Source organism: Zonotrichia albicollis, chromosome 21 (assembly GCF_047830755.1).
Source record: "Zonotrichia albicollis isolate bZonAlb1 chromosome 21, bZonAlb1.hap1, whole genome shotgun sequence".
In the NCBI taxonomy this organism is placed as follows: domain Eukaryota; kingdom Metazoa; phylum Chordata; class Aves; order Passeriformes; family Passerellidae; genus Zonotrichia; species Zonotrichia albicollis.
In genome coordinates, this window is record NC_133839.1 from 1,156,073 (window position 1) to 1,183,795 (window position 27,723).

General features: G+C 54.5%; 2 protein-coding genes across 4 annotated transcripts in view; one reads left to right on the forward strand and one right to left on the reverse strand.

Moving 5' to 3' along the window:
- Positions 1 to 219: 219 nt before the first annotated feature.
- Positions 220 to 27,723, reverse strand: part of TMEM141 (transmembrane protein 141) — a 28,865-nt gene continuing 1,361 nt past the window's right edge. For 2 of the 3 annotated variants that reach the window (XM_026796369.2, XM_026796367.2), the window contains exon 5: positions 220 to 3,797. In XM_026796369.2, coding sequence (XP_026652170.2) covers positions 3,661 to 3,797 — 137 coding nt within the window. In that variant the 3' untranslated portion in view covers positions 220 to 3,660. Of the gene's footprint in view, positions 3,798 to 25,024; positions 27,645 to 27,723 lie in introns of those variants that run through there. The other variant, XM_005491839.4, reaches the window with a different exon arrangement.
- On the forward strand, positions 14,643 to 25,804 carry ENTPD2 (ectonucleoside triphosphate diphosphohydrolase 2). Its single transcript, XM_074556093.1, has 9 exons — positions 14,643 to 14,831; positions 20,498 to 20,615; positions 21,105 to 21,255; positions 21,879 to 22,038; positions 22,131 to 22,358; positions 22,677 to 22,943; positions 23,134 to 23,253; positions 23,525 to 23,659; positions 24,669 to 25,804. The coding sequence occupies exons 1-9, from the start codon at positions 14,721 to 14,723 to the stop codon at positions 24,867 to 24,869; spliced, it is 1,491 nt and encodes a 496-aa protein (XP_074412194.1). The 5' UTR covers positions 14,643 to 14,720; the 3' UTR covers positions 24,870 to 25,804.

Here is a 27,723-nt window from a genome sequence, read left to right on the forward strand (position 1 = left end):
AGGCCTTCCATGGGCAACCAACCAGCTGCTGGGGCTCAATGTCCTCCCCTCCAATGCCCCCAGACACCCTGGACACATGAGCACTGTTGGTGCTGCACAGTGAACCCCCCAGACAAGGCTGGGGGAGGCACCTCATCCTGCAGCAGCCTGGAAAAAACAGGCTGGGGATAAAATTAGCTGGAGTTTTTATTATGGGGATTTTATTTTTTAAAGCAATGGAAAGTACATCACTGTTGTGAAAAACCCCAAAGGTCTGGGCCAGCCTGTGGGATAGTAGTATGCTTAGTAGTATGCCTCTGCTCTGTGGTGGATATCCTGTTCAGCCCAGGAGGGATGTGAGGTGGGAGCTGGCTGTAGGAACAATTAGCATGGCAGCAAGGACCATGAGGGGACTGATCCTGCCCCCTGGAATGCACCAGGGTGGTGCAGTGGCATATGGGGCAGCAGGGACAGCTGGGCCCTGCCAGGAGGCATCACATGGCCATAGGACTCCTGGGAAACTGTTGGGAAGGACCCTTCCTGTCTAAGCAGTACTGGTCCCTCCAGCCAGAGAAGGTGCAACTGGGGATTGGCAAACTCAGGACAGTCCAGCAGAGAGTGATGGAGCCACCAGCTCTTCCAGTGCATGAAGTGAAGGTAAAGCCAGATCCAACCCATCCTGAAGCAGGCAGCTCCCAGTGCTGGGGAGCAGCAGCTCCCTGATAAGGGATGGTCCTTCTGGAGGTTTGCCTGCCCTGCAATCCAGGGATTTTGACAAGTACAGAGAGGAAGAATCTACTGAAGAGTGAAAATCAGAAAATCATGGCTGGCTCAGGTCACCCCCAAGCTGAAGACACCTGGAGACAGGGAGAGGGCTCAAAGAAAGTGTCCCATATGTTGCTGTCACCTTCCTCATTCATGGACACCACTGGGTGGCAGGAGGGCATGGTGAGAATATCACAGCTGTGTTACTCCTGGCTGCTTCCAGGCTTATCTCGGAGACCAATGTGTGCCAGCCAGGGATGTGGCTGCCAGGAATGTGGCTGGCACAGGCTCCAGCTGGATTCTGACATTATTTTTTAAGCAAGTGGAACTTGAACCTGTAAAGATCCCACCTGAAAGCTTAAAGCTACTGCTAGGGGCCCAAGCAAGTGCCTGGTCCAGTGACTGCCAGGAGACCTGAGTTATTCCAAACACTGGAAACATTTGTCCTCGTGTAGCAACCCACTGCTGAGCCACAGAACCAGGTATCTATCCTCTCCCTGCCTCTCAGGAGTGATGGTCCTGGCAGATTATTGAGAGGAGGAGGAGCCTGAGCAGCACCTGCAGCCTGGCGCAGGGCTCAGGCACTCCATGCCTCGGGGATGTGGCAGCTGCCTGGCAGCTCTTCTTGACCCTGGGTTAGGGAAGTCCTGCTTTCACTGTGCACCCCCCCAAACCACAGAAGAACTGACATTGCTGATCTCAGGGCTCACTTCCAAAGAGAGACGTGTTGGAAATGGAAGCTGAATCCTTTAGCAAGATGCATAAAGTCTTCCTGCATGACAAGGTGAGGGTAGGAGACAGTGGCAGTCAAGCAGGCTCCCAGCACCAGTTTGGTGCTCAAACCAGCCCTCAGAGGCTGAGCAGGCTCGTGCCGTGGGAAGGCAGAGGTGTGGGATCTTCCACAGGCTGCAGGTTGGTATCTGCTCCACCATGGACCTCCATAGGTTTCAGGAGCACAGCTGTCTTATGGGCTGCAGGTAGTCTCTGTTCTGGCACCTGGAGCACCTCCTCCCCTCCCTCTCCGCTGAACTAGGATCTGCAGGGCTGTGCAGTGGTTTTTACTCTTTCTTAAAAACATTATCCCAGAGGACCCTCCCATTCATTGCTGGCGGGCTCAGCTGTGGGTGGTAGTGGGTCCAACACAGGGACAGCTTTTGGTGCTGTCTCACTAAGGCACTCTACAGACCCCCACTGCCCAAACCTTGCCAGTGCAGTCCCAAGGACACAATGGCCCCCTGGCAGGAGGGGGACCGGGCTGGAGCAGAAAGGGGATGCACTGGAAGCGGGATGTGGATGCCCATCCACAGCAGCCTCTGCCCAGCTCCTGTCTGGTTGATACACACCAGGCAGGAGCATGTCTGTCCTGACAAAAGCTGCACACACCTAGGTTGATGTTAGCTCCCCTGAGGACACACCAACCTGGGCAGCTGCTCCAGCATCTGGTGCAAGGGAGTTTGAGATCTGAACCTCACCATCTGCTCCTCAGAAAGGAGATGAGTGTCTGCTGAGCGTCTCTGGCAAGCTGCCTGCATCCCTAGGTGCTGCCAAATTTCACACTCATGCAGTTTCTCTTCTGAGGGTTTAACTTCAGCCCTGCCCAGGGACTTTGAGCAGAAAGAAATTACTCCGGTAAAGAAAGCTTTTCCCCACAACAGAATAGTGTTTCCTTGCAGCACCTGTCATTAGCCCATGAAACCATGATTGTTCTTCCACCTCACATAAAACTAAAATCCACATGAAACTGGAAAATTTGCACTCAGTAGTTTCATCCAAGTCACCTGTTGAAACCTGAGAGCAGGAGGTGGGACAAGCATCCTTTCCATGCTCTCCCTGGGCATGGCCCTCTCCCTGCAGGCACAGAGGTCACTGCCAGTTTCCTTTGAATGAACCTTAGTAGGATTTTCTTTTCCTTTTGTCCTGGGAGCAAAGCACAAATGTATCTTAAAAGGGCAGGGCCGTGGCCTTGAGTGAAGCATTAGCAGCCCTGAAGGCCTGAGATCATCCCAGAACACAGCTGTTCTCTATTTCCTTTCCCCTAGTGTTGACTCAATCACCTCTGCAATCTACTTCAGCCTCAGAAATGAGTTTAACTGGTGTCATCCCAGGTGAGGGTCCTGATTGCTCTCTTGTCCTGCAGCAGAGAATATTTGTCATGGGACCTTTTCTTAAAAATATTTTCCAGATCAGAACCATAGAATCATTCGAGTTGCAAGGTACCTTAAAGTCCATCTTGTTCCACCCCTGGCCATGGGCCGGGACACCTTCCACTGTCCCAGGCAGTTCCAAGACCTGTCCAACCTGGCCTTGGACACTTGCAGGAGGGGGCAGCCACAGCTGCTCTGGGCACCCTTTGCCAGAGCCTCACCACCCACAGGGAAGGATTTCTTCCCAATATCCCATCTAACCACTGAGGCGATTCCCCCCTTGTCCTTCCAGGCCCTTGTCCACAGTCCCTCTCCAGCTCTCCTGGAGCCCCTTTAGGCCCTGGCAGGGGCTCTGAGATCTCCATGGAGCCTTCTCTTCTACAGGTGAACACGCCCAGTTGTCCCAGTCTGGCTCCACAGCAGAGGGGCTCCAGCCCTCAGAGCAGCTCTGTGGCCTCCTCTGGACCAGTGTTAGTGAAGGAGGGAGCTGGGCTCCAGAATGGACTGGAACCCTGCCCAGCACTGAGTGTGATGCTGTGCCAGGGGGGCTGTGGCGCTGTCCCAGACTTGCTTTGTGCTGAAGCAACATTCTTCATGTTTCAGAAGTTTGCACAAAGCCAGCTGACCTGCCTGAAGTGGCCTTAACAGACCCAAAGACGTATCTGTTTTGGGACAGGACTAGATACCTGCAGCCTTGGGGTATGTCTGAGGGTGTCCCTCTGCAGCAGGAGAGATCCCTATGCATCCTTGGGAGCATCCAGCTGCACATCAGTCACATTGGTTGGTAGTACGTGGAGGAGGATGAAATGAATGAGGCTCCCCAGGGCTTTTTAAGATCTCCACAACACATGATTTTCTCACATTCAAGATGGTGGCATCCCACAATCAGCTCAGAAGCTTGAGTTTCTCCTGAAAGACAAATAAAACTCCAGTTCTGCAGATATATCCAAAACCTGAAAAGTAGAACTGTGAAAATCTCTGGCAGTCATAAATGTTAGAGGTTTTTCATTGTCAGGGTTTTGGATAATCTGATTTCCATCTTTGAGTTCTGAGTTGAGAAAAAACTCTTAAGATAGCTGGGGAGTCCTGGGGTGCACCAGGAATTCAGGAGGACAGTTCATACAAAAGGCTCAGGGTTGGGCAATGGTGGTGAAGCAGGAGGGTTAAATCTGGGAAAAAATGGGATTAATAAATTGATTAAAGCTGAATTATTTCCTGGCCAGGGTGTGATTTAGCTCAACAGTAAAAGGTGATTTCGCTGCAGCTGTACAAAGCTCATCCCTGTTTCTGGGCAGCCCTGTAGAGCCTCAGTTTTGCTGGAAAGAGAAAAGTCTGGCTGCTGGAGGGCTTGCTGGGAGGTGGATGCTAAGGGATTGTCTCTGGGAAAGCAAGGTCCCAGTGGTGATTGCCCAAAGTGGGAGCTCTCAGCAGCTAGGAAAGGTCTTCTTCTATTTGCCCAGATGTCAGCAGGTTTGGGTGGGGATCCTGCAGGGTCTGGGCATCAGGAACAGGGAGGGATACTGCCAGGAAGCACCCAGGGCTGTGAGGCAATATGGGAGAGATCCCTTGGCTGAGCCTTTGCAAAGGGTCACAGCACCCGCTCTCCGGCCCCTATGTTGCAGCAGGTCCATTGCTGCCAGCCCTGAAACAGGACTCCTGCAGCCAGTCAGGAGCATTCCAGGCTGCTTTGGGTACCTCACACTGCCCTCCCTGCCATAGTGATGGGAAATGAACCTTTGCTCTGTGTGCCCCTGTCTGCCTGTGCCATCATTCGCTTGAGTGTGCCACCACCTGCCCTGCCTATGCATCATGCTGGCATTGCTCTGCTGGACACAAGGGGTGTGTTCCAGTACCAGGAGCAGTGACAGCAGAAGGCAGGAATAACAACAGCCTGTGACATCCTCAGTGCTCCCTTCAGAAGGGCTCCTCTGCCCCCAACAACAACTGGGAGTCCTGGGAGGCCTGGGAGCATGTGATTACTGAGTTCCCAAGGGCAATAGGAGCTGAGAGCTGGAGCCCCTGGGCAGTGCATTTGGTTTTTGGCTCTGTCACCACGGGGGCACCTGGAAGTCCTTGTCCAGGAACAAAAGATGCTCTTCCAGTCTGGATCCAGCATAGGTGGCTTCAAGTCATCTCCTGACCTCCAGCAGTCAGCTGGCTGAGGCTGCACACTGGGATCCCAATAGGCAGGGAAGGATCTGGCTGTCCAGTTGGTGGGAAAATGCCATTTGGACTATGGCTGGGAAGACAGTGCACATTGTGTCAGCCATGGCTGGAGCCCTCAACTCTAGAAAAGGAAATAGCTCTCCTGAGATTTCTTGCTGCATTTTGTGATGTGTAAAGGATTGGAAATGAGCCTGCTGGCTGGAGGGGTGTCCTTAGGGCTGTGTACCATTGCATGGAGGCAGTGACCATCTGTCACAAAAAAAATCCATTATCAGGGCCACAAATTTAACTTTAGCATTGTTAGGACAGTCGCTGTATTGACAAAGGACTGCTCCAGGCTTGTTGAGAGATCTGAGCCAGTGTGCTGGGGCTGCTGTCGTGGCTCCTGTTGGAAAACAATGGGAAAAGAGGCAAAAACAAGGAGTGCAGACAAGACAGACAGTTTCTGTGATGCAGAGCTTTCCCCATAAGGACTCTACGTAGGGTGGGCAGGAGAGGGAATGCTGCAGGACAGCTCTTCTTGGTGTTCCCCACCTCATGGCTGGGGGGCACACCACCAGCAAGCCCCACATGTACAGGGAGACTGTTTTTTATTGAAGTCCTGCCAAAGAAGATAAGAGACCTTTCCATTCCCACAGGCTGAGTTTCCAGTATGGGGTCTTGGATCAAACAAGTATAGTTTGATGCCAAAGACTTGCAGGAGCCCTAGGACAGGACGGGACAACTTCTCCCACTGCAGTGATGTGCTGCAGCATGGAGGCACAGAATGTTGCCACTGGCAAATCAAGCCCTCCATGGGATACTGGTCCTCAAGCCAACTGTCAGCATCAGAGGGAAGAAAGATGATTTTACTCAGTGCAAAATGGAACCCCTTCCTGTATCCTTTCCCAGAGCTCAAGAAAGGGGTGCTGGAGCAGCGTCAGCTGGTTGGCTTGGGGCTTGCTGCTGGAGATCTACAGTATAGCAATAGGTAGGTGGCTTATGCCCTAACAGAGATGCTCCTCGCTCCTGAACTTGCTGCTATGGCACAGTGCAAGGGTGGGAGATGCTCAGAGCCCTCCTAAAATGTTTTCTTTTCCCTAACAACTCTAGGGATTTGAGGAAACCTGTGGGCAGAGAATTTCTCCATGCATCAGCAATGGGAAAAGAGCAAATTCACTGCACAGAAGAGCTGATGCAGAGATGCCTATATAAACCACTTTTTTCAGGTTACTTGAATTCTCCTTGCAGATCAGTACAATAGCTGAGCATGCAGTAATAGGTTCTGTTTGGAACTTCAAGGAACATAAATCTCTCATAAAGCCAGGTTAAATGTAAATAACTGGGGAATAAGAAACCACTTCATTTCAGAAAAGATGTGGGTTTTGGGGGAGAGTGGACAATAGTGCTTGTACCCACCTCAGGAAGAGAAGACACTCCCACGTGGCCTACCTCCCCACGCCCTGCTGCCTGTCACCTTGTCACTTACGGACCTTTGCAAGAATCCCAAGGTGTGTTCACTTCAGGCTTCTGGGTGATGAGTAGCAGGGTTAGCAGAAGAGCCCCTCAGCTGCCCCCAACAGCACCCTGTTCAGTCAGAGCCCTCTGATGCTTTGGTGGGGCTCAATGGGGACAGCCTGGGTGTCTCAGCCTCCCCCAGGGAGTTAATTCTTCCTGTGGGTCTCCATGGGGCTGTGGTGATGGCCATGGGCCGCTTCAGTGAGTCTGTTGCCCTGAAAGCCAGGCAAGGTCTCAGTCTGTGCATGGCCCAGCTGCTCACCATGGCCATTACCTGGTGTGCTGTAGCAGGCACAGGGCCTGCAAGGCCTCCCTGGCAGTCAGTTCCCTAAGACAGGAAATGCCTGGTCATGGTGACTGGACCCGAGGAACCCCTCTTCTGCCCTCAAACCCTTGTTATCCCTGTAAAACAATAGGTCACTTTTGCCTTGACCCTTACTATTGGACTGTTTCCCAAAACTCCTATACCCTATATAAACCCTTATTTCTGCCCAGTTTGGCAGAAGAGCTGTCACTGGGACTCTTTGCAGAAGATACCAATAAAGACACCTCTGCAGAACCTCACACAGCCTTCTCCTCTCTCTCCCTGCGTCTGCCAAAGGCACTTAGCAAGCAAAGAGCTGAAATCACTAAAGAGCTGAGAATCACCAAAGAGCTGATCTCTTAAAATCACTTAAGAGCTGAGCTTGCTTAGATTGCCAGCTAGGAGCTTGCATGAGGGGCCCAGACAGGTTGTGCTTAACTGGACTTCACTGTCTGGGATGTCCACGGCAGCCGGGGTTGGGGAGACCCCAAAAACCCTGGAGCCACATCAGTGCTTGTGGGGATTGTTATGAACAAAAATTCGGTTAATATTTTTTTGTGAGAAAAAGTTACAAAAAGGCAGCCAGATCTCTGTCCCTGCCAAGGTTCTGCGTGTTTTGTTATTGTAATCACGGGTCGTTGTAGCTTATCCCCCCTTTTGTATTAGTAAAAGCCCTGGCTAGGGCGAGGTAATGGCCCTTCCCCGAGGCTAAGGTGTACTCTTCCCAGCATAGTGAAGACACCTGAGAGGGTGGGGGGGTTATGCAAAGTGACTCCAAGACCAGCATTTTTTTTGGGACCCCGACTCCAAAGGCACAGAGAAAACCCCAAAAACAAGGAGCCAAATAAGAGTTGAGAGACTGGAGTGATGTCTAGACGTGAAGAGCCGAGTGCTGAGCCTGCAGAGATGCGGAGTCCCTCTCGCCCTGACCACGGGAGTCGTCCCCGGCGGTGAGACTGGGCGCACTGAGCTGAGAAAACCAACATTTGACGGGGACACCACACCCTAAAGGCTCCCACGAGGCCTGGATCCCCCAGCTCTGCCCCTAGCGGACAGAGCTGCGCATATCCTCCTCCTCTGAGTCGCCCTGGGAGACACGATGGGGACTGCAGCCCTGCCGAGCCGCCCAATCCTGAGCTGATCACTTTTAGTAAAGGCATTAAAAAGGAGAAGAAGTCTCCTGGCCCTGTTTATTTCAGGGATGAGCTGAGATTGCTCAAAATGTGGTTTCTCACTAGGAATTGGAGCCTGTGGGTAGTGTTTGCCAGTTTAAGAAAAGTGACAAGCAGTTCCCTCCTTTATTCCAAGCAGAAGATTATTTTCCCCTCCATCCTGCCAGCTCTGTCCCCACCCCACCACCATCCCCTCCCTCACGCTGAGGATGGGGATCAGCCTCTTGCCACAAGGCTGCCCAGGAGGATCTGCATGTGGTGGTCCCTTCCTTTATGTCATGTGCTTTGCTCGTGTTCAGCCAACCTGTCCCACCAGGCTTAGGGACAGGTGAGCCTGCAGTGGCTGCATGGAGCCAACAGGATGTGACCATGACCCTGGGCCTCCATGTGCCAAGGACACCTCTGCCCTGGGGCCACAGCATAGGGGACAGATGTTCTGCTGGCAGGTGTCCTGTCCTGTGCCAGCATCCACAGGCTCATGTCACAAGCTTGGGCAGAGAGCTCGTCAGTTGTCGTGCCAGGGCTGTGGGAACACGGCTGCCAGCCTGAGGGGCTGCCCTGTGCCTCAATACTTCCTGACCCTCTGTCCTGGCAGGAGAGGGCTCTGGGAAAAACAACCAGGAGAAACCAATGGGGCTTTTCTGTAAAAGCCACTTATTTCCTGGCTGGTTCAATGCCAGGACAACAGGGATCTCTGCCCATGGACCCCCTCAGGGCTTGCATCACACAGACACTGTCCTGGAAAACAGGAGACATAAAAGGGTTTAGAAAGTGAGGCAAGAATAGAGATTTGTACTTGGGTTTGATTTTCCTTCCAGGCAAAGATCCTTGCCAGGAGGGGGATTATAGCCTTGGATACACCAAGATCCTTCCAGACTTTCAATGTCTCTAAGAGGACAAGATCTGGGCTTGGAGCCGAGGCTGGAATACATCAGTGGGCTCCCACTCACAGGGTGCAGAGGTTCAGCAGGAGCTGCACTCCTGAGGAGCTCACTCCTGACTGAGGGAGGTTGTTGCATTCTCTTATTTTTTTTACTCTGCCAGTGTAAATACTGATTGGATTTGCAGCTTCACTGGCTACAGACTCAAAAACACCCCAAAATGCCTCATATGTGTGTGCTACGGCCTTACTCAGTGCTGGGACTGGTGTGGGCATCCCCAGAAATTCCTGACAGATCCTTGCTTCCATTCCAGTCCTGTCTGACTCCAACTTCGTGCAGGTGGAGATGTGGGTAAATGTACCCTGAGCAAAAGCAACTTTCTGGGTCCAGGTTCACACATCTCTGCTGGAATGTAGGATAGACCCAACAGCAGTTCAGGCAGCTGGGAGGTTTCCTGATACCCCACACAGTGTTATGATTCCACCATGCAAGGCAACAAGATACTGGGAAGTCAGCCCCAGCAGCTGGGGAAGCCTGGGTGTCCAAGTCCTTTGGTTGGTGCAGGGCTCACCCTGCCTGCAGGCCCCTGAGGAAAAGGCATCTCTGGGCTTGCACAGTGGTCTGCATTGCCCTGCACTCGCTGAAAAATACACCTGATGCCTCAGCTGAGTCCCAGGGTTCATCAGTCTGGGTCCTGACTGGAGTCACAGAGTCCTGGGAGCAGCTTCCCACTCCTTTTTCTGACTGTGCCTCCAGTGCAGCTCCCAGGCAGAGCTGAGATTGGGAATGGGAGTGGGGTTGGGATCTAGATTGAGAACAGGGCTGGGGGATTCCTCTCATGGAGCACAACCTGTGGACCTGTGAGCAGCCTCAGCCCAACCTGAGACCAAAGGAACAAGTCCCTGCCTTTATTCCTTGGTCTGTGCTTCAGAGGCAGATGGGGGCTGTGCTCCTTCTGGGAGCACCTTTGCAGCCTCATGCTGTCCCAAATGTCCTGGCTGCTACAGGCTTCCCTCCAGCCAGCCCGTCTCTGTCCTTGATGGTTTCCTGGTCTGAGTGCCTGTCCTAGGGTGACTTTTTGATGCTTGTATCCCCAGTCATCTGTTCTGTTAATGCTGGATGTTATATTCTCTGCCTTCGAGACTGGTTCTGAGAGCAAAGGTGGGGAGAAGAAGAAGCACAGAGTTTGTTATCAGAGGCTGCACTCGCTCTTCTAAAAGCAACACTGCTCCACATTCTGTGCTGCACTGTGTTGTCTGGGCACTGATGGAGCAGAACAGAGAGCTCCTTTGCTTTTCAGTTGGTTTAGCTGGCTGAGGCAGAGTTTTCCCTGCACTGTCTTTTTTTCTTTCCCTTTTCTTGGAACTGTTCAGACCTGCTCTGGACTGGGACATGGGGAGCACTGAGAGCTTGCACTTTGTGGCCTGTGGGGGCCTGCTCTGGGCAGCAGCCTTTCCCAGTGCCGGAGGGATTGATAACAGAGCGACCATCCACAGGAGAGACTTTCTGAATTTGTCATCTCTTCAGAGCGGTGAATGAGTTTTTTTGTCTGGTATTGTTAAGCTTTTGTGCTGGGGAGTGCTTTGCCTGTTAAATAAACAGGTTCTTTCCACTTCTCTCCGAGGAATTTTTTCCCAAACCAGTTGGGGGTGGGGCCGTATGGGTTTGTTTTCTGGGGGGCCCCCTTTCGGAAGTTTTCTCCCAAATTTGCCCTAAACCAGGACAGTGCCTCTGCAGAGGAACCCCACTGGCTTCCAGTGCTCCCTCAGGAGCAAGTCAGGACTCCTGGGGCTTCTGCCAGGGCTGAGGCCAACGTGGTGCTGGAGCAGCTCTGGAGTATGTTGTGGGATTGTTTGTGCATTGCTCAGGGCTGGCCTGCACTGGACCAATCCCAGAATTGTTGAATGTTTCTGGATTGAATGGCCCCGGGCACTTGCTGAGGAGCTCGCAGATGGGAGCAGAGAATCCCGTCCCTAACTCCTCCCTTTGGACTGCAGCCTGTTACAGTGTCTACAGGCTCATTGTGTTCTTCTTGTTATTCCCCAACCACATATGGAGCTGCAGGGCCGCCCACCAGAGCTCCCAGATGTGCTCATATTTTACAAAGCCACTGAGAAGCCCTGAGTCCCACAACCAGCAAATTCCACCTCTCAGAGCCACCAGTGAGTTACTTCTCCAGCTCCAGTGTCTCCTTTGATCCCTCATTCAACCCTGCAACCCTCACCCAGGTGGCCCCACCTCCGAGCCTTTTGTTGGAAGAGATAGATTAGAAAAACTCTCTCCTTTGTCTGGGGAAGTGGAGGTCCCCTGCACTGCTGGGTGACTAATACACTCTCCACCTCCTCTTTGTACTCACATTCCACTCTGCCCCCAGGGATTGTTTCCCCTGCTTCATGGTGGGGACAAGCTTTTCTGCCCAGCTGGGCTGGGTGCCAGCATGCCCTGTCTTTCCTGAGAGTTTGTGTCTCTCCTTGGAGGAAGGCCATGTCTCCCTGAGTCACAGAGCTGAAGCCCATGCCCACACCAGCTGCAGGGGATGTAGAAATACAGACAAGAGTCTTCAGGTGTCTCAGGCATGCTGGTGACCAGCATCCTCATCCAGCTTTACCTGAGATTAAACTCTCTGTGTTTATGCAGGTATGGGGTGATTCAAAGACACCAGCACAGCAGGGAGTTTGGGCTCCTGAGAGATCTCTCCTGAGATCAGGCAGGTTAACCTGGTCCCTTGCTGCTGTGGCCCCATCACGGTGGTGACACAGGCTGTAATAATAATGAAAATTTGACATTAAATTGTGGGGAACTTATTGCTGCCCCACAGCAAACCCTGCTCTTGCACCTGGTGGGTTGTCTGGTTATTTCAGGTTTCAATGCCATTTTCATATCTGGTTATGCTGAGGGGATCTGTCCCACCCACTATCAAAGCAGTTCCCTAAAAATTCCCGGCGTGCCTCCGTCCCTGGGAATGGCCAAGGCCAGATGAATGCACGGAGAGCAGTGCTGTGGACATCAACAGAGGTGACAGAGGTAAGACCCTGGCAGGCAGACAGATGGTAAGCAGGGTAGCAGGCAGACAGGTGCCAGCATGGCAGGTAGAAAGGCAGCAGAGTGATAGTGTGGCAGGGCAAGCCAGCTGTGCCGGGCTGGCTCCCCACACAGCTGCTTGTTCATTGAACCTGTTCATTGGGGTAGATTGTATGCTTCGCAACCAAGTCCTGCAGAGGTGACATCTGTTCTTGCCTTTCTTTGATAGTGCCCAAAATCCACATCCCTGTTTCCTCAGACAAACAAGGCTGTTCTTGCCTCCTGCCATTGGAGCAAGTTTCCTGCTTTGTCTTCCACGGCAAAGAAAGCCTTCCCTGCCCCTCGTTTTTTCTCACTGAACGTTCTTGTGCCTGGAGCTCAGGCACTGCCCACCTGGGGCAGCCACCTCAGTGCAGACACCTGCTCCTCCCCAGGGATGGAGCTGGGTTCCCTGTGAGTGCCTGGGGCTGCCCACACACCATGAGCAGAGGCACTGCCACCCTCGGTGCCCTGCTCTCCAGCCTATGGTGCCTTGACAGGGCTACATGGGAAAGGAAAACTGATATGAGCCCCCCCACCCTTCCCACCCCCCTTATTGGGGCAGCAGCTGGCAATGCCTGACCCTGGCTGGGCTGACAGCCGTGTTGGGGTGCTCCCTGCCTGAACATACTGTCACAGGGTATTCGGGTATTTGTCTGTCTATACATGTGTTTGTCTGCCTGACATTCCCCTGGGAATGAGAGTATTTCCACCCCAGTATGTCCAAGCTTTTGGTGCCTTCCTGTTTGCACTGGAAGCTGAGTATCCTGGGACACCAGTGATTGTCCAGGGCATGGCACAGGCTCCCTCAGACCTCAGCTCCTACCCCCCTGAGGCTGGAAAGAGGGCGGCAAAAGTGACCCCACGAAGAGGAGGAGCAGGCCACTCTGGGGAGGGAAGGGATTCCAGCCCCCCTTTCAAAGCCACCTATGGACAGCCCAGGAATAGGATGGCCAAGTCTGCACAAGACCAAGGTATGGAGGACACACATCTCCCAGGATGGGTCCCACCACAACAAGGACCACCTGACAGATAGGAACTTCCTCCAAAGTCCCCAAAACCGAAAGAAGGATGAGGTGCAAGGGGACCATCCCTACTCCCACAGGGCTCCTCCAACCCTGTTTCTGCTCCCCACCATCCAGAAAAGAGATTTTTTTGTTCCTTTTTAGTCTTTGAAGACCTCATTGCCTGTCAATCTAAAGGTGAAGCAGGAGGTTTGAGAAAGGGATTAAGTGCAATCCAGAAAAGATCTCTCTATGATAATCACTGGTGCAGTTGCACTGTACAGGATGGCAGACCACTGCCTCAGAAGGTGAGATGGGCAGCATGAAGAGTCAATAATAGGCAGGTATTTTTCCCATAGAAACTTGAGAAGAGTCAGCCTGGGGAGGCAGAAAGGCAGTGGAAATGATGCTTTGCTGAGCTTCAGGGACAGGACTGTGTTTTCCTGTGCCATAATCAGCAGCAAAAGCAAATATTTTTTTCACATCAATTAATATATTAATGTATGGAATAGATTAACACAGATTTTTCTAGAGTTAAGTGCTTAATGAATTGAAGTGAGGAGGTAAACCCCTGCAAACAGACTCACAGCAGTCCTGCAGAGAAGCCCTGCTCCACAGTGATGGGCACTGCCAGGGTGAAAGTGGGGACAGCACTTGAGTTCATCCTTTGTGGGACCTCCAGCTGCAGAACCTGTGCAATGGAGTGGTGCATCAGGGCTGGAGGCTCCTGCACCACAAGCCCTGGGCAAAGGCTTAGCCCCATGAGCACCTCTGTGCGCCAATACCACAGTGATGGGCAGGGAGCTCTGCAGAAGGTGCAATGTGTGCTGTGCATGGGTCAGCTGTGAGCAGCAGGAAAGCTCCTTTCTTCAAGAAAGTATTGAGGAGAGAGACATGAAGAGCGTCAGCTCACACCATCAGTGTGAGGCTGTGACCCGCAGCCTGCAACTCAGCTGCTCTAGGAGCTGACTCCAGCTTCTCTCCTTGTTTATTATTTTGTTCCCTGTTGTATCCCACTGTGTATGCAAGCTGCAAATATCCTTCTCAGAGGAAGGAACTAAACCTCCTTTGGCTCACTGCTCACTATGCAAATGCATCACATTATTCACTTGTGACCTTATTGAAAACAGCCTCAATATACATCTGGGCTCCTCAGGGCTGTCACGAAGTTCTTGTGATGATTAAAAGCAGGAACGCAACCACAGCTGTTAATCATTGTAGATGAGACGTTCTTGGAACTTTTCTGTATCTCAGGATGTTCCCTCATCCCACTGAACCCATCTAAGGGCTAAGCCCTAGGGAGGGGGCAGGATGGGGTTGAGCCTGGGGTCAAGGACCTTGCCCGGAGGGGTAGATGGGGCCCATCCCAAGGACACGGGCTGTGCCCAGGGATGAGGGGCAAGATTGGGCTGAGCCCTCTCGGTAACGGTGATGCTCGAGGGACAAAGCCGGTTCTAGGGCCGGGGCGTTGCCTGAGGGGCCGGGCTGGGGCTGATCCTGGGCATAAGAACCGTGCCTGGGGGAGGCAGATCGGTCTGCTCGCGGGGCGGAGGGGGCAGGAAGATCTGAGTGCGGGTCCGGGGCAGCCGCAGGACTCGCAGCCCGGGCCACGGAGCCCGGTGTCCCGCCCGGGTGGGCCGGGGCGGCGGTGACTCAGCCGGGAGAGGCGGGCGAGGAGGAGGCGGGGGAGGAGGAGCGGCAGGAGCCGCCGCCGCCGCTGCCGAGCCGCTCACCTGCCCGGCTCCGCCATGGCCCGCCGCCTGGCCGCCCTGCTCCTGCTTCTGGCCCTCGGCTGCCTGCTGGGCATCCTCCTCCTCCTCCTCGGTTCTGGGGACACACGGGGCCCGCCCGGCTTCAAGGTGAGCGGGGCGGCGCGGTGGAAGTGGGCGCGGAGGGGCGGCGGGCACCGGGAGGTGCTGGGCTGCCGGGGGCTGGGGCAGCCGCCGTGGGCACGTCGGTGTGCGGGAATACTGCTGGGGGAGAGACGCCGGCATCCGAGGATCCCCAGCGTCACGGGAGGCGCCAGGGCTGAGGGATCCCTCATGGGCGGGGAGGGTCGCAGGGAGCAGCCCCCGCCGGGTGCGCAGGGACGGAGCTGCCCCAGTAGCGAGACCCGCTGCGTGGCATCTCCGCTGCGGCACCCGCCGGCTGCGGGACCCTCGGCCGTCCATACGTTGTGCCTTGGGACGTGCGCTTTGGGAGGGGAATCCGCTGGACACACTGAAAGACAGCGGCCCCCCAGGTCAGAGCAGCCGAGTCAGCATCTGCCGCCGCTCTGCCTGGGCCAGGGCTTCCTTGCGCACCCCAGCATCTCCCCGGGCTCCACTGCATTGCCTGAGCCGGTGCTGCTGGGTGACAAATGCACTTTCCTTTGAATACAAGCTGCTTTCCCCCCCTTTTTTGTCGTAAATTCGGATGATGAAAGACATTCCTGAACAATTTCTTTTTGGCCAAGCACTCCTTTTGTAGGACAAGTCTTTTGTTTTAAAATAGTCCCAGGCTCTTGTCCTGAAAAGTATTTCATCTAAAACCCCGTCTTCTCATCCCAAGCAATTTACTTGGAAACTTTCTGAGCCAGCCTGCATGCCAGATGTGCTGCTGCCTTCTCTCTGGGTTTGTCAGATGTAATGAAGACAAGCAGGCTTAGCCAAGATGACCCTTTTTGCTCTTAGTATAACTACTAATTTTTAACTCCCTCTCTGTGACACCTGTTTTGTCCACCTGTTACCACATGCTGGGCCATCTTGGGCAGTGCGCTGAGCTGGTTTCAAAGTGGATTTTATCTTTTGGAATATGAAGGAATTAGATCGGTACCAAGACCCCCATATGTAGCACTTGGATCAGCCTGGAAAGCCTTTCTTCTCCCTGGTTCCAAGATGGACCTTTGGTTTTAAACCAAATTAATTCCCAGAAACCTTTTTCTTGTGCCTTTTGGATGCTTTTTCTCCCTCTGAATGCTAGCACCTTCTAGTCTGCAGGCACTGCTGCAGTTTGGGACCAAGCATTCCTGAACACCCACCTGGGTCCTGACCCTGCTCTGCACAAGGCCTGGCCCAGGGACTCAGTGCTCCTGGATATGCCAAGAGCAATGAGGTCCAGCATGGTGTGTGCTTCGGTGTCCAGCAGTGCCTGTTCCCATGAGGCTGGCACCAGGAAGGTGCTGAGGACTTGCTTTCACACAAAGTCCAGTGCTGTTGTGACAATGCAGTATTTTGTGTTATTTTAACTCAGCCCAAAAGATGCCCATGTGTTTTAGAGGTCAGTCCTGCTATGGGAGACCCTGGGCACATCTGATGGCCGGGACAAGATATGGTCCTTGCTGAGTCAGTCCACGTTAGCTGCTGGATAGTGCTGTTCATTGCCGAACTACAGCTCCACATTTTCCCTTTCCAGCTCCTTTGCATGGAATATAGCCCTAAAACCACCCTGGATTCATTATCTTGCTGCTGAGGGACTGATCCTCCCCTCATGGGTCTGCAGTGGAGGTTATGGCCTGACTGTCCTGAGCTGTGTCCTGCTCTTGACAGCCCTTTTCTTTCTTCTTTTGGCAAAGTATCTCTGGCAATTTCTACGTCCTATGGCTGCTGTGGCTACTGCAGCAGGAAGGAAACCTGCGACATCTCACTGCAAACCTGAGTGCTGCATGACCCCACCACCCTTCAGAAAGGCAGAACGGTGGGAGGCCAGGGATGAGCCCCTCATGCGACATGGGACAGCCTGGAGGGCCTGTGGGATGGGGGCTGAAGTCCTGGGCATGGCCATGGAGCACAGTGCCAGGCAGCAGCACATGGGGCATTCTCAATGTCCCCATCTGCATCCTCCTCTGGGCAGAGCCATACACTGATCAGGAGCCCCAAGCACTACTCATGCATGGCCTTTGGGAACATGACTGTCTTCTGTGGCCCCTCTGCAGGGGCTTCAGGACTGAGCAGCCCTGAATGGGGCTGGCCTGAGTGATGTTGCATTGGGGCAGAGCCCTTGGAACCATGAGTGACCTAGGAGGCAGCAGAGATAGGGCTGGCATTGGAAAACTGTCCCAGTGTGGAGCCACAATGGAGACCCCTCTGTGTCCCCCCTGCCTGCAGCATCACCAGGGTCTGTGTGCTACCAGGAGATGCTGGTGGTGGGGACTGTCTCTCATGCATGAGCCCTGCCAAAGCCCTGGGTGCCAGTAGGAAAACATGGCAAGGCAGATGAGAGGGGTGATGGGAGCCAGGTGCTGGTGTGGGAGTGCGCCAGGGCACCCCTGTGTCTCCCCAGCCCTCATTTGCAGTGTACTTGTTAGCAGGCACATGGCAGCTCAGTTGGCAGAGCTGAGGGCCGCACTTACACTGCAAATCACTTTTGGGGTGGGCTTTTATCCTCCCTCCTGGGGCTTCCCACCTGTAGGGCCCCTGGAGCCTACCTGCCCATGTCCATGGCTCAGCCGTGACTCAGACCCACACAGCAGCACTCTCTGCTCTGGGGAATGCAGTGGATCCGATGCCCATGCCCAGGCTCTAGGCAGGGACAGAAGCTAAGACAGGGACAGGATCTGGGGCTAGGGGCTGGCACCATTGCATACCACTGTAGGTTATCCCATTCAGGATTTCTGTGTGAATGCTGGAGGCATGAGGTACCCTTGAGACTGGAGGAGATGACATTTCTTCATCACTGGGAACATACTAGGCTGCCCATGTCTGCCTCGGTGCCTTCGTGGACCATGCGCATGATTCTCACCACTGCTTACCACTCCCAGGCAAGGATGTCTTCTCCACAGGGACAAGCTGGGGTGCCAAATCCCAGGCCCTCAGGAGGGGCTGGCACGAGGCTGCGGTGACTCCTCTCCTGCTGGGGTGGCTGTGGGGTGACCTGTGGTAGCAGTTCACCGGGCACTTTCTGCAGAGGCAGCACCATCGTGTTGCAGGACCTCACCTCAGCCAGGCCAAGCGCTGCTGCTGCCACTGCCAAGCCTGGGGGACCCACGGGATGCGCCTCACCCACCACTCCACACCTGGTGGTAATGCGCTGGGGGTCCAAGAGGAGATACCCCAAACCCCGACTCACAGGTGTTGGCAGCAAAGGGCACTAGGATGTGCCCACATATGCAGCCAGTTCTGCATCCTGCCCCAGCTGTCACCCCAACATGTCATGTCTGCGTGGGGCTTACTCTGGGTGTAGGCTCCGTGCTGCCTCTCATTGCCTGCATTTCCCTGGGCACGCAATGTGGTATGTGTGCCCACGCACACCTCTGCACACACCCCTCCTAAATGCCTGTGTGCACAGACACGTGCACCCATGTGCACACACACTGGCACACCTATGTGCATGCACACCTCACCCGTGCACACCCACGTGTAAGCATCCACACCTAAAGTTGCACACACCTTTGTATGCCCATGCACCCACACACAAACATGCACACTCCTGCAACATGTAGACCACATGCACACATATATGCATGCACATGTGCACATACATTTGTGCATCTCTTTACATGTGCAACTCCACCCCAGGTATGTACCCCCATGAATACATCCTGGTACCAGCTCTCCATGGGGTGGGAAGTGGGGCACAGCCAAGTCAGCCCTGCTGAATGCAGGAAGAAACCCTGGGAAACAGCCTTCCTCCTGTCATGGGTGGTGGGTCTCCTGCTCACCCTAGAGCCAGCCATGTGGCCATGTCCCTTCCTGCCATGGGGTGAGTCTGGCATCCCCAGCATACCCCTCCCAGGCTGACCCCACTCCTGGTGGGTGGCACCAGGTATCCCTGGCACTGCAGGTCATCCTTATGTTTCATACTACAGCATCTCTCAGCCCTTGCCATCCTGTAGATATCCCTGTCTCTAACCTTGTCCCTCTCTGTGGACTTCAGCCCCTCCATGGCATCTCCACACTGGAGAGTACTCCTAGGGTCTTGGCTGTGCTCAGCCCCAAGTTTGCGGATGACCTACGGATGCTTTCCTGATGCGGACAGCCTTGTCAACCTGCTCCTGCTAGTGTCACTCCAGGTGATATCTGGGGTAATGCAGTGCCTTGCGAGCAAATCAGAGACATCTGCATGGTGACTACAGAGGGCGTGGACACATGTGCCACTGAGGTGGACAGAGGGGGTCCCCTAGGGCTGGACCCTCCTCAGACTCTCCTGTGCTTGGTCAGTGACTGCTCATCTGGGGGGCACAGGGGTGACGGGATCCCAGGGAGGCAAGGCAAGGCAGAGGTTACTCTGTCAAGAACAGACTGGGATGCCACGTGCTGGGCAAAGACGGTGTTGAGAGCCCTGTAAGCCTGCCCGGAACACTCACCCCAGCACCCAGCCCAGGAGGCTGGGGAGAGGTGTTGGACAGAGTTGTCAGCCTTTTTCCTCCTCTCTGCAGTGTTTGTCAGGAGCTGAAGCTACTCCACTGCTCCAGCCTGGCCACAGAGGGGGATTCTCTGCTGGCTTGTAGTTTTTGGCCCAGGGCATGAGCAAATCACTGGGTGAGTCTGAGTGGGTCACCTATGTGAGATGGTCCTCTGAGGGAGCAGGAGGTACCACTGGTGCAGGGCCATGGGTTCATGGTGTAATTGAGGCTACCCATAAGTGGGGACCTCGGGTGTCCTTGACACTTCTGTTGCCTGTGCTGGTGAAAACCAGGTGATAGGGACAGGGGTAGCATGGGGCACTCATGGCAGGCAGGGCTGGGGTGGCTTCCGGGCAGGGAGAGGAGCTGCCTACTCCAGCCCTTGGCTGTATTGAATCTGGGTAGGGCAGGAGCAGACAGAGACTCATAGGAGGTTTAAGCCTTAGATGGATTCACCCCAGAGATGCTCAGCTGGGGTGGTTCTGGGTCCTGCCTTGCTTTCCCCCCCATACTCACAGCCCTGAGGAGGCACAGTGGGGGCCAGCATGGGCAACCTCAAGACCATGGGCAGCAGGGGTCAGGCAGAGGGCTACACCCAGGGGTGCTGCAGGCAGCATGTATGGTGTCCCCTCCCTGGGAGCTGGGTAACCTTGTTTGGCAGGAGGAGCAGGGTTATTTATAGCCAGAGAATAGCCAAGCCATACAAGGGCAGGAGGGATGAGGGGCCTGGCTGCCCTTCTTTGGCCAAGAGCATCCCAAGGAGCCATTTCAGGTGTCTCTCCCCACCACCAGTCCCAGGGACTGGCTAGCATGGCTCAGCAGGCAGCCAGGAGTGATGGTAACCTGCAGTGGGGGAAGAGCCCCCGAGCTGCACTCAACGGGGTCCCCTTACCCAAAAAGCTAGAGTCCCTGTGCTGTTCCAAATAGCATTCCAGAACAGCCGGTATCCCACTCCCAGTCACGCACCAGGGAATGCCCTCTTTGGGCAGGTGTGGGCCCAGCAATGCCAGGCTGGGCTGGGCAAAGCCTGCCTCTGCCAGATGATACTGCAGAGCTGCTGGGCACTGACAGGGTAGGAGTGTGGGCTGAGGGTCGGAGTGTGGACGGGTTGTGCACTGAGCCCCAGTGCCTTCCCTTGGTAAGGGCTGGAGCACCCAGGGGACCTTCAGCCTCCAGGCCTGACCCACTGCCTTCCCCCTGCAGTACGGCATCGTGCTGGACGCTGGGTCCTCCCACACCGCCATGTTCATCTACAAGTGGCCTGCAGACAAGGAGAATGACACCGGGGTGGTCAGCGAGCACAGCATGTGTGATGTGGAGGGTAAGGGCTTGCCAGGTCCGCGGCTGGTGGCAGTGTCTGTTGCATCCCTGTGGCAGGGCAGCATGGTGTGAGTGCCCCTGCCATGCCCAGCTGCCTCCCTCTGTATTCAGCAGTGTAGTGACATGTTCTAAAGTATTCCGCTCTATTCCTAAAATGTCTCCCAACCCCCCCAAGGCTTGCAGCTGTGCATGCTTTGGTTTGTCTTTTCCAGGTACTGAACCACCAGGGAGCAATCCAGCTCCCTGCCTAGCCCATTGAGGAGCCAGGGTTGGTCTTTCACTCTCCATTTATCGATCTTTCCCAGACTGTCAGCCAGTAGAGGACGCAGCGTGGGCAGAGAGATGTGGCTGGACCCTGGATGGCTCCACGCCTACAGAAAACTGCCTTTTGGACAGCCTGGAAGGGGCAAAGCTGCTCACCAGGCATTTTCCCACTGAGCACCATCCCATCCCCTCACCAGCAGGGAGCAATGCTTTTTCCTCTTCACAGGTCCTGGCATTTCCAGCTACAGCTCAAACCCTCTGGCGGCTGGGACAAGCTTGGAGCACTGCCTGAGCCAGGCCCTGAGAGATGTGCCCAAGGAGAAGCATGCAGGCACCCCACTTTACCTGGGTGCCACAGCTGGCATGCGTCTGCTCAAGTGAGTGCTCAGGGGGGCCCTGTTGTGCCACTCTAACATGCCAGCTTGCTACACACTGCAGGGGTGGAGGTGGTGAAGGATGGCTGAAGTGTTGCCCTTTTGCTGGGCAAAGCTCTTGGCCACCCACCTGCCCAGTGCTGTGTCCCTTGCAGAAGTGGTCCTGCCTTTCAGAGCACGATACACTCTACAGGGCACAGCCAGCACAGTGCTAGTGGGGGCTGGTGGAGGGGCCAGTACCAGGATAACCCACCCAGATTTTTGGATGCTAGGAGGAAAATCCCTTGCACCCACTGCCAGCCTGATGGGACACAGTGAGAATAAACACCCCTCAAAAAGCACACGGGGGAGCAGTCGTGCTCTCCTCACTCAGCCCAGGCAGGATGGATTCCATTGTCCCAGCAGTGAGGAGCACACTTCATTCCTGCTACCTGCCTCCTCCAGCAGAGACAAGGGGAATTAGCTAGTGGTTTTTTGGGACATGCCTATGAGTACCCAGGCAACGGCTCACCTCTCCTTCTGGGCCCTGCTGTGGCAGTGCTGGCCTTCAAGGGCCGTTGGGACAGGGAGGGCTCTGCAGCACTGTGGCACAGGTCTGTCACTCCGCCCTCTCGCTTGGCCCACAGCATTGCAGACCCACAGGCGTCGGACGCTGTCCTCAGAGCTGTAGCAGCCACACTGAAGACACACCCCTTTGATTTCCGGGGAGCAAAGATCCTGTCAGGGGAAGAGGAAGGGGTCTTTGGCTGGGTCACTGCCAACTATCTCCTGGAGAACTTCATCAAGGTGAGCTGAGGATAGTGACATCCAGTGGGATGGCTGTGGTGGCTGGGCAGCTCCTCATACGCTTATGCCTGCTCTTGTCCTCCTTGGCTCAGCGTGGATGGCTCGGAGAATGGATCCAGCCTCAGAAGAAGACCCTGGGGGCCATGGACTTTGGAGGTGCTTCCACACAGATCACCTTTGAAACCAGGGACACGATTGAAAACCCCAGAAATGAGGTGATGCTGAAACTGTATGGCCAGGCATACAAAGTGTACACACACAGCTTCCTCTGCTATGGGAGGGACCAGGTCCTCAAGAGGCTGCTCTCCAAGTTCCTCCAGGTACAGTGTGTGCTTCATGTGGATGCTGGCTGACATGACCCCACAGCTGCCCCCTCACCTCGGTGTTTACACTGTCCCTCAGCCCTGGACCAGCTGCACACCTTTACCAGCCAACTTGGGTTTTGCCCCCAACCCTTTCCTGTGTTCCCAGGGCTTTCTCCCACTATCTCCACTAGATGATGCAGCTCTTGGCTAGAGCCAAGACACTGCAAGCCATTTTGAGACACTTTTGTCAACTGCTCTGTGTCTGGCTGCTCAAGCTCTGGGGAAGCTGTGCTATGCACAGCTCATGCACCCCCTGTGTCCCTCCTCTGGCAGGCTGAGCGCTATCAAGAAACTGTCTCCCATTCCTGCTGGCCTATGGGCTACAACAAGAGCCTGTTGCTGAGCAGCATCTATGACAGCCCCTGCACGGAGAAGGAGAGACCAAGCCTTGCCCTCAACACCACCGTTACCTTGGTCGGCACTGGGAATGGGAACCTCTGCACTCTGCATGTCAGCAAGCTCTTTGATTTCACCAACTGCTCCTTCTCCCACTGCTCCTTTGATGGTGTTTTCCAGCCGAAGGTTTCAGGAAACTTCATTGTAAGTCCCCTAAGAGGAGGGTGGTGACTCAGCTGGGGGCCGGGCAGCTCCCCAGCATCATGTGGCAGCAAAATCAGACCTCCAGCTCTGCAACAGCAGTTGTTGGTGCCCACCACATTGGCCAGAGTGTCTGCTCATGATCAGAGTTTACTCCAAGCCTGTCTCACAGCTGCTTCTTTCCCTCCATCAGGCCTTCTCTGCCTTCTTCTACACTGTGGATTTCATACAGACTGTGATGGGAAGACCCGTGCACCTGCCCAGCGACCTGAAGGATGCTGCAGAGACCATCTGCGCCACCAGCTGGAGTGAGGTGGGCTCCCTGGGCATCATGGGAAGAAGGGGGCTGCTTCATGTGGGGTATCACCCAGGCTTTGAGAGAAGCCCTTGGAGATCATGGGGTTTCCTGGCACCAGTGGAGTAGGGGGAAGGCAATTGATGGCTCCTACATGGGACTGGGCTCAGGTGGGTAGGGGTAGCCTTGGCCTCACAGATGTAACCACCCTGAGCTTCAGGCCACAGACACAATCCTGGCCATTGCTGGCTTGACCTCTCTTCTCTTTCCCTCTGTGCGTCCCACCCAGCTGCTCCTGAAAGCCCCAAAGCTGGAGAAGAGGCTGCCAGATTACTGTGCCATCAGCACATTTGTATATTTGCTCACCACCAAAGGCTACAGCTTCAACAACCACTCCTTCCCCAACATTGCCTTCCAGAAGAAGGTGGGTAGCACCAAAATCCATCCCCATCCCATGGCATCTCTTTGGAGTTAGGCCAAAGAACCCTGCAGAAGAGATGATCCCTCATGGAAAAAGAGCAAAGCAGAATAAAGGAATATCTCAGTGAACAGGGGCAGGATGGAACTCTCAGGTTTTGGAGGGATCTCCTAGGGGATGGAAACAAATGAGCTGAACTGGCTATTGGGGTGGTCATGGGATCACATCCTTCAGCCCTTCCTTGGCTCTCAAGACACCAGCCATCCCAAACAATGGTTTGCTGAGGCTTTTTGGGAAGTTACCTCAGGGCAGGAGGTACTTTTGTCTGCCATGCTATGGGATGTGCAAGGAGATCAGGACTGGCCTGAGCATACAAGGTTTTACTCCCAGGGGATGAGCCCAGTTCTGCACAAGATGGTCACTGCTCTGTCCCTGGGCTGGCTGGACCTGTGGGCAAGCAGAGGCTCAAGGGGGCTGCAGCTTCCCCCACACTCTTCTCCCTTGGGCTGACACTGAAGCTGTCCCAGAAGGGTCTGGAATACAAGTCTTATGAGGAACAGCTGAAAGAGCTGGGGGAACTCAGCCTGGAGAAAAGGAAGCTCAAGAGGGACCTTCTCACTCTCTATAACACCCTGACAGGAGATTGTAGCCAGGAGAGGGTTGGTATCTTCTCACAGGTTAACATGTCACAGGACAAGGAAATGGCCCCAAATTGTGCCAGGGGAAGTTTCAGTTATATTTCAGGAAAAATTGCTTCATGTAAAGTGTGGTCAGGCATTGGAACAGGCTGCCCACGGATGGGGTAGTTACCATCCCTGGAGGGATTTAGAACATGTGTGGATGTGGCACTTGGGGGACATGGTTTAGTGGTGGCCTTGGCAGTGCTGCTGTTACTGGTTGGACTCCATGATCTTAGTTGTCTTTTCCAACTTCAGTGATTCCATGATTCTATGGTCTCCTGAGGCCCATGCAGCTGGGCTGGCTGGATGGTGACTATGCCATGCTGTTTCCACAGGCAGGAGAAACCTCCATTGGCTGGGCCCTGGGCTACATGCTGAACCTCACCAACATGATCCCAGCAGAGAAGCCCTCCTCCCACAAGAGCATGCTGTATAATTACTGGGTCATCCTCATCCTGCTCTTCGTGGTCACCACCCTGACATCCTTGGTGACTGCTATCTGCCTGCTCCGGCACAGCAAGTCCAGCATAATCTGATGGCAGGGACAGGGTGGGCCATATCTGCAGGACCAGCACCATCCTACCTGCTGGAGGCTCCATGCTCTGAATGCTTGGGATGTGGCAAGTGCTCAATGTCCTCCTCCAAAACCTGACACCATCCCAGAAGATTAGCTGTGTCCTTTTGCCTTCCCTTTGCCCTCTAGCTGTGGGAAAGGAAGAAGAGGATCACTGGCCCTGTGGGAGAAGGGCTTAAATGTTTCCCTGCACTACTCAGGGATGGACCCTGGAGCAGGCTTGGAAATGGGACATTCAGAGCTAGGGCATCTTTCTGCCACCAGAGCTGAGCTGAACTGAGCCAATGAGCCGAAGCAACAAGAGGATTAATTTACATGTGTATGTGTATGAATGGGGAATATTACTTACACTAGTCCTTATAGCCAACCGCCAACCTTGCTAGCCTGTCCCTGGAGCATCAGCCCTGCCTCCTGGGGAGCTCTGGGCATCACCTGAAGCTCACGTCTTTCTGTCTGATGTACAAACCCCAGTGACCTTCCTGAAGGGAAGGTCTTCTCCTTGGCCATTGGCCTCAGCTTTGGGTAAGGACTTAGCAACAACCACATGTGGGAAGATGGCAGCTTACAGGTCCCACTTCAACCACCAGACATAATGCCTTCACTACCCCCATGGTTCCTATGCTAGACTTGTCTTTGCCACATTCAAAGACTCCTGCACACCCCAGTTCCTGCTGCTCTGTGGTACATGGCCATGCTGGCACAGAGCCAACAGGCTCCCACACTGTGGGGCTTTCCTCTGCACTGAGATTTGAGCCTGGCATCACCCTACACCAGGCAGCTAGGAGGATGCACCTTCTTTTCCAATTGAGTAAGAACAGGGATGTACAAACATGAAGAAGGTTTGGTTTTGCTTGATTTTTTAAAATAATCTGAAATAAACCTTTGTAACCACTACAATGGCTTAGTGGCTTGTGATCAGCAACAGGCATTCAGCCTGGCTGTCCCATGGGGGCAGAAGCCCTCAGCCACATCCACAGGCCAGGCTCTGCCCAAAGGTCTCAGCCCTTGCAGCCTGTCCAGTGCTGAGACACCGTCACAGCTCTGTGGGCTCTACCAGCCTGGAGATGACCTCAAATAGACCAAGGTGGGCTGGAAACCTGACACCAGACCCAGACCCACCTGGAGGTGGAGGAGCTCCAGCCAGCCAGTCACCAAGCTCATGCTTCCCCAATGCTGGAGGTACAGTCACCCCAAGGCCAAAGCAGGCAGCTCAAGCTGTCCCTCACTGCCACAGCCCCCAGCAAAACAACCTGCCAGCAGCCTCCACTGCCAGGGCCCAGCTCTGGTGCTCAAGGGCACCAGCAAAGCAGCTCACATTTGCTGCTGCAGTCACTGGCAGCTCAGACACCAGGACACACATTGCAGTGCTCAGCAGCTGCATGGGACTGGTCCAAGCTCTCCAATCCTTTTGGAAGCCTTCCCCTGCCCTGCCCTTTCCACAAACACTAGAGAGGAATAGCTGCGGGGAGCTGCAGTTTCTCATTGCCCTCTTTGCTCCTGTTGGCAGTGCCAACTCTGCTCCGTGGGTTTGCTCGCTTCCCAACACCCTTCCCTGCTCCAGCTGAACTCCTGGAATACCATGCCTGACTTAACACACCTGTTCCCTGCAGCACTTTGCTTTCAGCTCTTCCACTGGCTGCTCCCCATCTCTCTGCACAGGGCAAACCTGATTCCAGTTCAGAGGATGCTGTGAACCTCCAAGCCTAGCTTCCCCCCCAAGCTCATCTCCTCAGCACAGGGACTCCCTCCTGTGGTGATGTTCAGGGCCTGTCTATGTATGTCATATGGAGAAGGCACTTCTGGTTCCTGAAGCTGAAACACTGCTCTAAGAACCTGGGCAGCTCCCAGAATTCAGGCTGAGTTTCCTCTTCTAAGAAATTCAGCTGCAGCTGAATCAGAGCTGGACGTCCACCAAGAGCAGACAATTGACCTAGTCAAGACTCGGAGTCTGACATGGAAAAACCCCACATGCCCCACTGTGTGCACGGGGTTTGAGACAGTACCATTACCTTGTAGTTATGGATTCGGATGGGCAATCTGGGACTAGCCGGTGACAGGCGAGCACTGCCGAGAGGGGCTTTGGGCACATGGTCAGCTCTGTTGCAGGGGAAGGGGACACCCCAGAGGCCACCCGGCTGTGGGACTCAGCTCTGGCCTGTTCAGGTAGGTATGAAAAGCCTTGCTGCTATGGTGGAAGGGACATGGGGACTGGCTGGGCTCAGGAAACAGGTGACACAGCAACAGCTCTACCCTCACAACTTAGACCAGACCGGTCTGCACCTGCAGTCTCAGAGCAATCCAAGTACTGACTGTGGCTGCCATCACCACAGAGGGACCAGAGCTCTCTGCTCCAACATTCACTGCAGAGGTTGCCTCAGGTTGACATTCACCACCTGCTCTGCCCTTCACCTCATCCACAACAAGTGCATTCAGCTCTCAACTTTTATTGTACCCCAAGTGCAATGTGCAGAGGCCATGGGGCAGGCAGCAATCCCTGAGGTGCCTCCACCATGCTGTCTCTGGCAGGATCAAGTCCTCAGAGCTTTCCAGAAGTGTCACCAAGCCCACCACCCTCACAGGCAGCATGGGCAGTGTCAGGCTGGGCAGACAGGAAGGGGTGAAGTGGGACATGGGCACGGCAGGCTATGCTCTGCTGGCTACTCCACCACGTCACCGTACCTGTTCCTCCTCACCAGTGTTGCAGCGCCGTCCCTTTCTTCTGCACTAGGGAGGTTTTCTGCAACAAGAAAGTACAAGTTCCCTGGACCTCCAACTACCCTGGTGGGTTTGCCAAACGTGGGGAAAGAACCACAGAG

Coding starts and splice junctions, on each gene's coding strand:
- ENTPD2 (XM_074556093.1), top strand. CDS start 14,721: ATGGCCCGCCGCCTGGCCGCCCTGCTCCTGCTTCTGGCCCTCGGCTGC. Junction 22,359..22,676: donor TGCTCTCCAAGTTCCTCCAG/GTACAGTGTGTG, acceptor CTCCTCTGGCAG/GCTGAGCGCTATCAAGAAAC. Junction 23,660..24,668: donor ACATTGCCTTCCAGAAGAAG/GTGGGTAGCACC, acceptor CTGTTTCCACAG/GCAGGAGAAACCTCCATTGG.